General features: G+C 48.8%; 1 protein-coding gene across 14 annotated transcripts in view; it reads right to left on the reverse strand.

The window, feature by feature from the left end:
- Positions 1-12,102, reverse strand: part of DOCK7 (dedicator of cytokinesis 7) — a 95,849-nt gene extending 83,747 nt beyond the window's left edge. For all 14 annotated transcript variants that reach the window (XM_017805429.1, XM_017805428.1, XM_017805425.1 and 11 more), the window contains exons 1-2: positions 11,988-12,102; positions 2,826-2,931 (exon numbers count right to left, since the gene is read on the reverse strand). In XM_017805429.1, the coding sequence (XP_017660918.1) occupies positions 2,826-2,931; positions 11,988-12,025 (144 nt within the window). In that variant the 5' untranslated portion in view covers positions 12,026-12,102. The remainder of the gene's footprint in view (positions 1-2,825; positions 2,932-11,987) is intronic.
- Positions 12,103-12,406: the final 304 nt, after the last annotated feature.

Here is a 12,406-nt window from a genome sequence, read left to right on the forward strand (position 1 = left end):
GGAAGAGACTTGCTAAATTTCAGCTGACAGGCTTTTGCATTTTTCCCAGGTTCAGCCACAGGCACATCTGTGGAGTGAGGAACGTCCCTGCACTGGCTTCAGTGGACAAGAAACAAAAGGCCCAACCAAGCACGGTGCTGAAGGCTCTTCATTCACAAAAACATCCATTTCTCCATAAAATGTCTTTGTTGGACTCCCTGTAACAAAGACTCTCAGACAAACTACCAAAAGCAGCTGCTGGTGGCAACTGTCAACAGGGAATCAGCGCTGACCCTACCTGGACCAGAATTATCTCACCACAATGGGCACGATGAGTACGAGAGACCACATCTGCACTGTCATTTGGAGTCATAGAATCATGGAGTATTCTGAGTTGGAAGGGACTTACAAGGATCATCCAAGTCCAACTCCTGTCCCTGCACAGGACAGCCCCAGGAATCCCACCATGTGACCGAGCATTGTCCAAACACTCCTTGAGATCTGGCAGGCTGGAGTCCTCCAGTTCCATGTTGTGCACTCAGCAGTGCAATGTGCTGCCACTGTGGACACACTCAGGTCAAACCCAATCACACAACACTAAGTATCCACACATTTTAGCATGAATTTCCTATTTACTCCCATACCACGCACCCTACTTTAGGCTTTCAAACCAGTGTGGCTACACAAAGCTGAACCTTTCCAGAGCAAGCACAGCTTCACAGAAGCAATGCTTTCCCTCTGCATAATGCTGATTATTAAACCAGGACAAGCAGGCCCAGCAGATTCTGACAGATGCCTAAGGGAGGGAAATTAACCCAAAATTCAGACAAGCGAATCTCTGTCGTATTATGCAGCCTCGGGATATAGACTCATGACTTAACTAAGTAGACTTTTCCTCCAGACTATCTCCTACAAACCATCACTCTGTGTTAATCGTGCTTCTGCACAGCATCTCTGCTCAGCACCGAATTTAATATGACAAACTAGGAGCTTATCGCAGCAGCCATCACACGATGCAGTTTGACAGGAGAGGCTCAGAGCCTGCTTCCAGACAGCATGACCTTTTCCAGCATTTTTATAGATTCTTGCATATATTTACCAGAAAACACCACGGCAATGGGATAATGAGAGCTACCAGAAGTGAGCAGCACTGTGACCAGCAAATCTGATCCTGCATTAGGAATTACATGGGAAGATCAACAGGGCCAAAGCCTTGAGCATGAACATTTTTGATGACAGCAGAATGGAAAAATCTTAGAAATAAGAAGAAAAAGTGGAAGAGACAAATCAGAGCAAAAGGTGATAAAAGGAAAAACAGTGATCAAAAACATGGCTGGGTGAGGAGCAGCTTGGAGAGGTTCACAGAAGGGATCTCACTTTCTGGAAGCAGTGGGGAGTAGAAAGGCAATTCAGACAACTTGTCCCAAGGTGAAACCACACATGAGATACACAGAAGCTTATGGGATGGACATCCAATGAGTCCTCAAAAGCCAGCCTGCATTCCTCAGCTATCCACTGCTGAAGGGAAGTGGATTCAATGACCCTGAGTGCTCCAGCCAGTCCTACACTGCTAATAGCACAGGTCCCTCCCTATTCTAATGCTGGATTATGCAAAAGACCATCCAGAACTGCCAAGTCAGGGCTTTGCATTATGACTCCAGAGCCCAGCAGAGCTGCTGTGATAAGGCATTAGCTGGACACGCCACTCTCATTAACCTCCTCTCTGTGCTCACTCCCCACCATGCTGGGCAAAACCAGCCTCCTGCTCTTCCTGTGTGAGCTGTGCTCACACAGCTGATGCACGGACACGACAGGAGTTCCAGCCCTCCTCAATCCCCCGTGCCTCTGGCACAGCCGGATCTCCTCAGAGACAAAGTCTCTGCCTGTAGTGAAGTCATTCTTCTAAGCCAGAGGTCAATGGGGAGATCCCTTTTGAGGTTACATCAGCTCCGAGGACACATTTGTGCTCCACAGGAGAAAGGTTTAACACATTACATTGGACACAGAGCAGAACATCAACTGAGGAAATTACAGGACCCTTCTCCAAAGAGAAGAACTCCTGTAAACTCTCAACACTTGTACAGACTATTAAATGCAGGGCATATTTCCAGTCCTGCCTGACCTAGTCATCCGTCTTGGAAGAAAACGAGATGCTGTAATATTTGTTTTCCAAGTTGACTGCTGCAAAAGAAACTGCTATGACCCAGAGCAACAACTCAAATCAAACACTTCCAAAAATACAGTTCCAGTCTGAAAAAGTTTGCTGCGCTCTTGGAATGTTTACCACAATAAATTTTGAGGGTTACTGGAAGGTCATGCATGAAAATTTGACTTCGGAAAGGGTGATTCTGACAATGTAACCTAAATTTTAGCTACTCTTGAAAGTGGACTGTAAACTTGTAAGTAAATACACATTCCTGAGGAATAACCACATTCAACTTGCAAAGTAACATTTAAAATACCTCAGAAGAGTAGATGAGTTGCTGTGGTCCCACTCTCAAGAGTGACAAGAAAGACAGGAAAACAGCAGCCTGAGTGCACGAGCTTGCAAAGAGCTCTCCACGGAGAGAACCACACACACACGGAATTTAATGCCCAGTCCAGGTTAACATCTGATCAAGGGAGCTCCTTGTCCTACAAAGATTCTGCAGAAACACAAATTCCCATGCCAACTGATTTGCAACACAGAGACCTCCAAAAGTAGTGGGTTTTGCATGGAATTATTTTCCTCTGTTATCAGAACCATTCAGGTCAACAACCTGTCAGCGCTGCAATTTCTTTCCAAATGGTGACCAGAACAACTGTGCAGACCTTCTCCAGCCCTCCATGTTCCAGACATTACTTACAGTGGTGTGATGAGAGACGCTGCCTCCGATGTTGAGGTTTTTGAGGAGCTGTGGAGAGCCTCCATACTGTCCCGAGATCTGCTTCCTGACCTCTGCAGCCACAGTTCTGGAACAAGACAGGGACAACATTATCTCTGTAAAAGACTCACGATGAGGATGATATATCAGATATGCTTCACGGTGCTGCTGGAATGAAAGCAGTGCGCTGGTTGGAACGAGGGTGTCATCGGCCAGTAAGAACAGATCCTGCATCATGAATTCCCAGGAATCACAAAACTCTCATATGTACACATTCTTAACAGTAATTAATTTTTTTTTTCCTTTTGTGAGCTGCTCTTTTGTGCACATCCGTGGCAATAAAATGCCCGTGACCCTAAGCACAAATGAACTTGTTCCCAGCAGGCTCTTTCCAGTTCCTACCAAGAGCTCTCCTCACCCTTTAACAGTTCCAAACCTGGTCACACAGCTGCTCCTTTACTCTGCATTTTCAATCCTTGCTTATTTTTGGGTTTTGCAGTCACAGTTAGACAAGGGACCAGGAAACAAATGAGTGGGTCATACAAAAAAGTGTTTCCTTTTCCATATAGGAAAGGTAAAGGTGGGACTATGGTGTTTAGCAGAGGAGACACTGGCTAGCAGGTCACACTGCCTTGTGGTCTCTGCCAGCAGAATTCCCATCACTGGGCAATTTTCTCACCAGGAAGGAAAAACACAGAGCAGCCCTTTCATACCTGAAGGGTGAAATCCACAGTGTCCCTCCGGGGTTTTCTACTTTCCCCAAAACACCACATTGTCACTGCTAAGGCTGAAAACACAACAGGTAGGTAAAACCACCTGAAGGAGGAAGGAAGAACAAGGAAGAGCACAACAGAAAGGGAAATCTGATGGTCAAGGACTGTCTTAAAGAGCCACAGGTCCAGCCCTACCACAGCCATCCAGACATCCATCCTGTAGCCCAGCGGGAAGCTGCAGCTCCTCTCAGCAGGGATAGCAAAGCTTCTGAGTATGGTGGAAATGATTTTTGTTCCAAAAGCACACCAAAACACCATATTCCTTCCACAAAAAAGTGTTTTGCTGAAAATCTGCTGACTACCTACAGGACCTCACCATGATGAGAGTGCTGCTCTCTAGGAGACAAAACAAATTTATTTGTAACAAACCCACTCCTCAATCATCATTCACATTGCAGCACTGCCATCCACTCTGGCTCCCAGAAGGAATTACCATCTCCAAAGAGACACTAACCAGTTCATAAGACAGATGAAGAGGCTGCAAGGACACAGGTGATTATTTTCTGCTGTATCAGTGATCTTTGTAGGAACAGCATCACGGCTGAGAGACTCTCTCCTGATCTCACCAGGGGAACATGCTGTGTGTCAGGATAGCACAAAAGCTGCTAAAATCCTCTCAAGCAGATGGTTAAACTGTCCCTGAGCAAAACCTTGACACAGGGGTAGGCTCCTGGTTTTGGGATTGCTGGTGGGCAGGAATGGAGGCAGCTGGAGGCAACTGCTGTCCATGGAAGAGAAGGGAACTCTAAGAGGGAACTAGCTGGGACAACCAAGGCTACCACAGACAGCAGATGTTTCCTCAGGCCAGAGGATGGGCATAAGATCAGCCAGAGGAAGCATTATTTTGTCTTTTTAAAAAAGTGGACTGTAGAAGGAAAAAAAATAAAGTTTTATGTATTCTGGCTGCAAGAATTCATTTGCCTTTATCCACAGGAGCTGATGTTTTCACTTCTGAAGGGTGGCTTTTGAAAACGGACCAAGCAGCTCCTGCTGGTGACAGATAATATCAAGGAAAAACCATCCCCCTGCTCCCACCACGTGCACACCCACACTCACAGACACACACGTGAGGACAAACCACACGTGCTGCTGGCATTTGTAGGAAAACTTGGAATGTATTAAATGGCTGCTTGGCACGGAAAGCACTGTGCATGTGTGGCTGATGATTTAAAAGTTTGCCCTCGGGTTGCAGACAGGCTCTGCTTTAAAGCAGACTCTCACTCGGTGTGTTTTGTGTCACTCCTGACGATGCACAGAGAGAGAGCCCTGGCAGGAAAAATCAAACCCCATATTTCGCCACACAGCACGACACAGGAAAAACTACCAATCCTTCCCCATTTTCAAGAGACGTTTCCAGATTGAAAGTACAGCTAGAAGAGGAAATCTGTCCTCAGCTGTGAGACCACAGCCGTGCCTGGCCGTTACTCAGCACCTGCTCCTCATGAACCCAAGACGTGCTCTGGGACAGACCCCGGAAGGGCTCTCCATCCTTCCTTCTCCTGCCCGTTGGGCTCAGCTGGGAGCTGTGCTGTGTTTGAGGCACAGCCTGTCAATACACTCCAACTTGAAGCAGAAACAAGCCCAGCTGCAATCCCTGTTGCTCAGGGGCACTGTGAGTTTGCACGGCTGTGACTGCGCTGCCCGACATCATCACGGCTGAGAAGGGCGTTTGGTGCAATAGGGGAAGAAAGGTGGCACAACAAAAGGCTGGCACTGATCAACCATGTTGCTGCCTCACTAATAACCTCACTGGATATTAAAAGTTGCCCTGAAGCGCGACCACAGAAAGTCAGAACTGAACCTCCAATAGGTTTCACCAAGACACCATCATCACTGTCAAGTCTTAAGCACTCCTGCCTCTCCACAAGTACCAATCAAACCTCTCCCCATGTGAAGCAAATACATACTGTCTAAACCTCAAAATTCCTGAGTGGAGTCTGCAGGACTTGCTACTACTTATTCCAAGCCTGCCTGCAGTCTAATCCACAGCTCACATTGTCTCCTTTCTGTATCACTGCACTCACAAAGGTATTGGACCCCATTTCCCTACTGGAAAGCATCATGTCTGACATTTAGCAACCATCTTCTAATGTAATCTGATCACTAAATGTATTTATGTGTAAGCTATACCCATTTGGTTTTGTGCCAACATTATCAGGTTCAATAGCTCTCCTCCCACTCCTTCCCACTTGCCAGGTATCCCCTCCCAGCCTTCCTTCTGAGCAAGGGCAGAGCCTGCAACAAGCTTTGGGCTCCCTTGATCACCCTGATGGCTCTCCTGTGTTTGTTCCAGTTGGCAATCACACCTTTTAGCAGGTGTGCTTCATCCTGATCACTCACTCCAGACAAGAAGCAGAACCTTTGTACAACAAAATGAGAATTTTCCTATTGAAAAAACACCTCAGCTGACTACTTTTAGGGCTGTTTCCTTAGTGCTTCATCACAGAGGTTCCCAGTTTCCCTAAAACTAATACCATCTGGTCTAGTGGAAATTGTCCCTGCCCATGGCAGAAGGTTGGAATGAGATGAACTTTAAAGGTCTCTTCCAGCCCAAAGCATGTCCATGACAAACTATTCAGGACTAGTAGTTCATGCTATACTATAATCCTGAACACCATTTTTAACCAGAAGAAATGCTGATGTTACACCAAACCCAATCAGAAAAAAAATCAATTCGGTAGAGCAGAAGAGCCATTAAAGCTTTGATAATTAAAAGGACAAATAAAAACCTGCCTCCTTAATAACTATCCAATATTCAACACATAACCTGGGATCCTCAGACAAACATTCCAGTTAATTACAGCCCACAGCCTCTCGAATGTTGAAATGTTTAAAGTACATCTTCCCCAGTCACTTCCTTTCTGACCTTCTTCACTGGTTAATTATTGTGTGTGCATTGGTTCACACAGAAAAAAAAAATCCACAAGGAAGAGGAAAAAAATTCCCCTTGGAACTGGCTTCTAAAGGAAAACAAAACTGGTCATTCTGAAAGTACTCTGAGCTGCAAATACCAAAATGAAACCATTTGTTTGCACTCTCATAGTTCTTTACTACACACAGAAATGATTTCTGTTTCTATGTGGCCTGCCTGGTCAGAACCAAAAATTGTTCCTTCTTTTTTTAATTTTTTTTTAGCTTAAGCCATGCACTGGAAATATCAGTTGTTTTTTCTGCCTTCCCAAAAAAAGGCTCCCCAAGACCTGTCTGGTTTTGCAAACCAAAGTTAAGATCTCTTCCCTTTCACAGCAAAGGTGGGTCAGGACACAGCCTCGGGATCACCCACTGAGTGATTTGAGGAAGCCTCTCTTCTCCACAGCCCTCCCCACTTGGAAAAAGCAATGCAAATTGTAAAACTGTCACTCCTGCCTGTTCTTCATCTTGTGTGTCACGTGCAGGCACTGCACACTCAGGGACTCTTTGCCTCTTGAGAAAGACAGCCTGGCACAGTGAGGCATCTGTGCAACCAAAGCTGCTTGTTCTCCCTCAGAGCAGAGCAAAGCAAACTGTATTTACGCACAGTTTGCTTTTTAAAGTGAAAGCATCACCCTCTGCTCAGCTGTGTAAAACTGCACGTGGCTGGAGGCATCTGTCCTACTATACTCAGTCACTGAGCTTGGATCTGAATTCCCAAAGCCCAGTGGCACTGGCTGGCTGTGTCTGTGCTGCCACCGCAGTGAGATGACCTGTCCCTCTGTCCCTACGTGCTCCACCTGGGCTTTCCTGCCTCCAGCCCTGCTCCATGCAGGTGAGTCACCAGGTAAGAGTCGTACTGGATGAGGGAACCTGCTCCAGGGAGAGCTGGATTTATCCTTCCTCCTAAACCCGAGGTCCTGTTTCCTTCCCAGTGAACTCCCTCCCCTTGGAGTGAAAAGGTTTGATTTACAGCTGAGGAAATACCCAGCCTGATCCTGACTGCTGCCGGGTACGTGTGGGTTCTTAAATTAACACAGATGAGCAATAAGATATTCCCTTTTTCTTTACTATTGATTAAAACAGAAAACACCACGCAACGCTGCCTGTGGTGTTCTTCTGATAATATTTGATTATTGAGGCTGAAACATCACCCCTGGGCTGCAGTGAAGGGAATGAGCTCCCAAGATACCCAACTGGGAAAATCACGACAGGACTGGATTCCGCAGGAGATCAAAGTCACATCTTGTACTAAAAAAACCCAACCACAGAAGGAAGCAGCTCTGTAGCACAGCCCTGGAGACCAAATGTTGTCCCTGCCTTCTCCCTTGCTTTAAGCAGTCAGGGATTTTCTTGGGCTTCCCAGAGCACCCCTGACTCCCATGTGAGACATCCAGAGTGGCTGAACAGGGCCAGCCAATGTGACTTTGGGAGAGAATGGGAAAGGGCTGCTCTGAAATTTCTGCTAAAAAAACCCTTCACTTATCCATGACAGCGTTGTGACTGCAAATGGCACCTGGATGTGGGAAGAGAATAAGCTGTGATGAATATGCTGCTGTGACCACAAAGTTTCTGTCCCGATTGGGTGCTCCTGAAAGGCAGTGACAGATCCGTTCTTGGTTTCAGTGGGTGCAGGTTTCACACCTGGGGCTGGGCAAAGGTGGCTGTCAGCCTCCCCAGCACATCCTACAGGCAATGCAAAAGGGCTCTAAATGAACATAAATGTAAATTTGGCCTTCCCAAGTCCCCTTTTCCAGCACTCCATCGGTGTAAAGGGAGCTGCAGCAGAAATAAACTGCTCATTCTGAATGTAGTGCCATAAGTGTTTTCCCTTCAATTCAAATCCATAAAGACAAGGAGCTGTGTCTGCTCCAAAAATCTGTCCATTTACAATGTAAGAGCCCTGGATGATGGGGAATTTCCAAATCACTGAATGTCTGTCAGCCAGGGCTCTGCTGAAGACCTTCCCAACCCCAAGCAGCAGCACCTCATGGCACTGTGGGGTTCCTATCACACAGAATCACCTCAAAAGGGGCTGGACCCATGAGGTGAAAACAGTTTTCTCCAGACTCCATGGAGAGCTGGGGACAGGAAAACTGAAAATTCTCAGCAAGAGAATGCAGAGCAGTGGTAAAAAAAAAGAAAAATCACACTATGGGCTTTGTGTTAGGCTGAAACATGCAGCAAAGCAGAGGGTAAGCCAGGTGTGTTGTTCCAAGCCAGAGGAATCCTCTTTAACTGTGGAATCAGTAAAGGAAAAACAAAACTCTTTTCAAGGCAAAACACTTCAAAAATGGTGATGGTCTGACCAAAGAAGCAGTTCTGGATTCCCCAGATAACCCAGTCTCAGGATGGTCCAAGAGCAACAACAAGGCACTCAGAGGCTCGGATGAAAGGTTACATGAGTTTGTCCAATATGCATTTGTTGTGTGATGTTTAAATGGTGATTTTTCTTCTTTTTCTGTATTTGAACTCTAAAAGAACATGCACACCTTTTCCTCTGCCTGCCCCTGGAAAGACTGGAGTGCTGTGATACAACATGCTTCAATTACCAGGACATTCAGGAACACAGAAATGACCTTTCTGGTGGTGGGGCTTCCAGATTCCATTTCTCTGCCAAGTGGCCCCATACCCAGGAAATGTACTGGGATAATGCAACTGGGAATGTGAACAGGACGCAGGTGACGGGGTGAGCACTTGGTGAGGACAGTGCAGAACAACCCCAGAGACGCCAGACACAGCACAGAACACCCAGTCCTGCTAAGAACAGCTTTAAACTGCCAGAGGGCAGGGTAAGATGGGATATTGGGAAGAAATGCTTCCCTGTGAGGGTGGGGAGGCCCTGGTACAAGTTGCCCAGAGGAGCTGTGGCTGCCCCATCCCTAGAAGTGTCCAAGGCCAGGTTGGATGGGGCTTGGAGCAACCTGGGACAATGTAAGATGTCCTTGCCCATGGCAGGGGGTGGAACAAGATAATCTTTAAGGTCTTTTCCAACTCAAACCAGTCTGAGATTTTATGAACCTGCCCCTCAAGAATAACACAGTGCTTGTTCATTTTTTATTGAAACTTCTTACTGAGTGAACTTTACTTCTGCCAGTGTGAATCCTGCCTCTCACTAACCCTCCTCAAGTCCCCCAAACACCACACAAACTGAAGAATCAGTAAAGTACCTGTGATGGCCAAAGGTCAGGCTAAAAACCTGTTCTGCTTTAAAGCCTTCTAACAGAAAACCCAGCAGGACCTAATCATGAAGATACCTTGTAAAAGACAGTATTAAAAAGATATTTTGAAACTGTTGTGGCAATCACTGATAGCCCCTCCCCAGTATTTAAAGACTCAGATGCAATGACCAGGCATGGCACAGCACCGGCATTCTGAGTGGACCCTCGAAGTGCAGTACATTGAAGAAAGCTGGTAAATCAGAGCTGTGAGACCACATCCTTGGTCTTTCCAAGGAACCGGACAGCCCAACTCATGTTTTTTTTTCTACCTCTAAGTAACAACCAATTTAGAAACTTGCAGCTGTTTGGTAGGTAGGACTAAAGGAATTTCACGGATCTGAATTACGTCCCATTTGAAGCACAGATTATCAGGCAAACCAAGAGCAGCACCAAGAATAAGCCACGTCTTTTTCTTATTTCCTGTGAATAAGACAAATACTATGTCTACCTCCATGAGTAAGCCAAACCGGAGGGCAGAGTGTGAAAATGGGACAGATCTATTCTCCTTTAAACAATGGAACTGGGGAGGGCTTCCAGCAGCCACCAACACAGCTTCTGGGACTTCCATATGCTGCTTGTTCAAATCCCTTATCCTCTGAAATAGTAACAGTCACAGCAGCACATCCTGTGACAGCCTGAGAAAGGCAACAGCCCACTCTGGGCACCTCTGGGTACAACATCTCAAGTTTTTGCCTTCACAAGCACTGCACGTGCAGCCCATGCACCAGGAACTTGAGGTTTCTCAGAATATGACACTACAACATGGGAAATCCCAGAGAGAAATACAACAATCTTACAAATAAGTGTAAAAGAAAGAGCTGAAGATGCAGCTGCCTCATTGCAGACCACCCGGGTCCTTCTGCAGCCACAGGTGAACCACACGTGTCACAAGGCCCACCTCTGCCCACATACACACACTGCTGCCCCTTGGCTGGTTTGAGAACACATGGAGTGGACTGGGGGAGCCCAAAAGGTGCCCAGAGGTGGCGCATCTGTGCTACAGCCCCATGAACTCGCTGCACCGGGCGGGAACACTGAGCACCACAATGGTCACCCCAGGGCCATTTTATTTAACTTCCTGCCACACTCTGACGCTCTCACTTCTAGCCTCGTCTCTCATGTGACCATTTCTATGACTACAATCAAAAAGCAGGAAAAATGGTCTGGCAGCAAATCCATCTCTCCCTTTTCCTTGATCTGTCACGTTAACCCCTGGCTAGTGCACACCAAAATCTGCAGAGAACCAGGAGAGAAGAACAATATTTTCAGCCCTGTCTCCTGATCACGAGTGGAGTGGGACTGATGTCACTCCTCTACCTCCTATCCAGCCTTTTCCTTTGACCTATTTCTTTGTCCATGACCCTTTTCCATCACAGCTTCTGTAACTGCAACTATTTGTACCTACAGTTTCTCACTCAACAGCATGAATGATACTGCTTTCACTACTGTCCACAGCCTCCCGAACAGTACAGACAAAACTGATGGTTCTCACTTTCACTCCACTGCCAGTCACAGGTAGGAGAGGGACCACAGTCACCCAAGGCTACCTGGTCACACGTGAAAACAGAAAAACTGCGTTCCCACCTGGAACCACACGCCTAAATTGGAACACACCCCTGCAAAAACCTGCTATTACCAGGTAATTTTCTATAAATTCTTCTCTTTAAAAATACAACAGAACTTTGGAAAAATCCGAAGATGCTGAACCCCGCGAGTCTCTGCCGTGTCCAAGGGGCTGTGCCACCGCGAGCCAGCTCCGCTCTCACACAAAAGGACGTCGCTCCGAGGGAGCTCCCTCTCCATTTTACAGCCAGGGAGGAGGTCGGTGCTCCAGGTGCGGGGCCGGGAAGCGGCCGGGGCCGGCAGGAAAGCGCCCATTGTGCGGCGAGAGGGGGCTGCACAAAGCGCCCGGCCCGCCTTTGTTAGCGGGAGCGGAATTCCACGGCTCTTTTCCTCCTTTTTTTTTTTTTTTTTTTTCCCTCCCCCGCTTCCCCGGCGGAGCTGCCCCGGGGGGGCGGCCCCGCGCTCGGCGGTCACCGCGCCCGCTCCCGGCCCTGTGTTTCGGGCGGGGGGCGCGGCGGCCCCGCGGCCCCGCCGGGGCGGACCCTGCCCGGCGCCCCGGAGGCCGGCAGGGCGCGGGCGCCCGCGGGCCGCGCCGGGCCCGCGATCCCCGGGGCGCAGCGGCGACGGGGCCCCCCGGGCGGGCCCGTCCCCCCCCCGAGCCGGCGCGGCCCCGGTACCTGCTGATCTTCTGCGCGAAGGCGCGGCGCTCGGCCATGGCCGCGCTGGGGCTCCGCGCTGCCGGCCCGGCCAGCGCTCGGCCGCCGTAATGCTCCGCCGAGCCGCGCACCCGCGCGGCGCAGCCCGCGCAGCTCCCACCCCCGGCGCTCGCCGCGCCCGCCCGCCTCCTCCCCCTCCGCGGGCAGGGGCCGCTCCTCGCAGATATACGGCGGGGCGGGCGGGCCCGGCGCGGCGGGGAGGGACCGTGCCCGTTCCCGACCCCGTCCCCCTGACCTCCCCCGGGCTCGGACGGGCTCCACCGAGCGCGTCCCGTCCCCACCGCGGGGCCGCTTTATTCCCATGTGAAAACGGAGGGGGCGTGGGGTTGTTCCCGGCACTGATGAAGATCTGCTGGTGGTTTGGGAAAAAGGCTCCTCAG

Source organism: Lepidothrix coronata, unplaced genomic scaffold (genome assembly GCF_001604755.1).
Source record: "Lepidothrix coronata isolate B3197 unplaced genomic scaffold, Lepidothrix_coronata-1.0 Scaffold12, whole genome shotgun sequence".
Classification (NCBI taxonomy): Eukaryota; Metazoa; Chordata; class Aves; order Passeriformes; family Pipridae; genus Lepidothrix; species Lepidothrix coronata.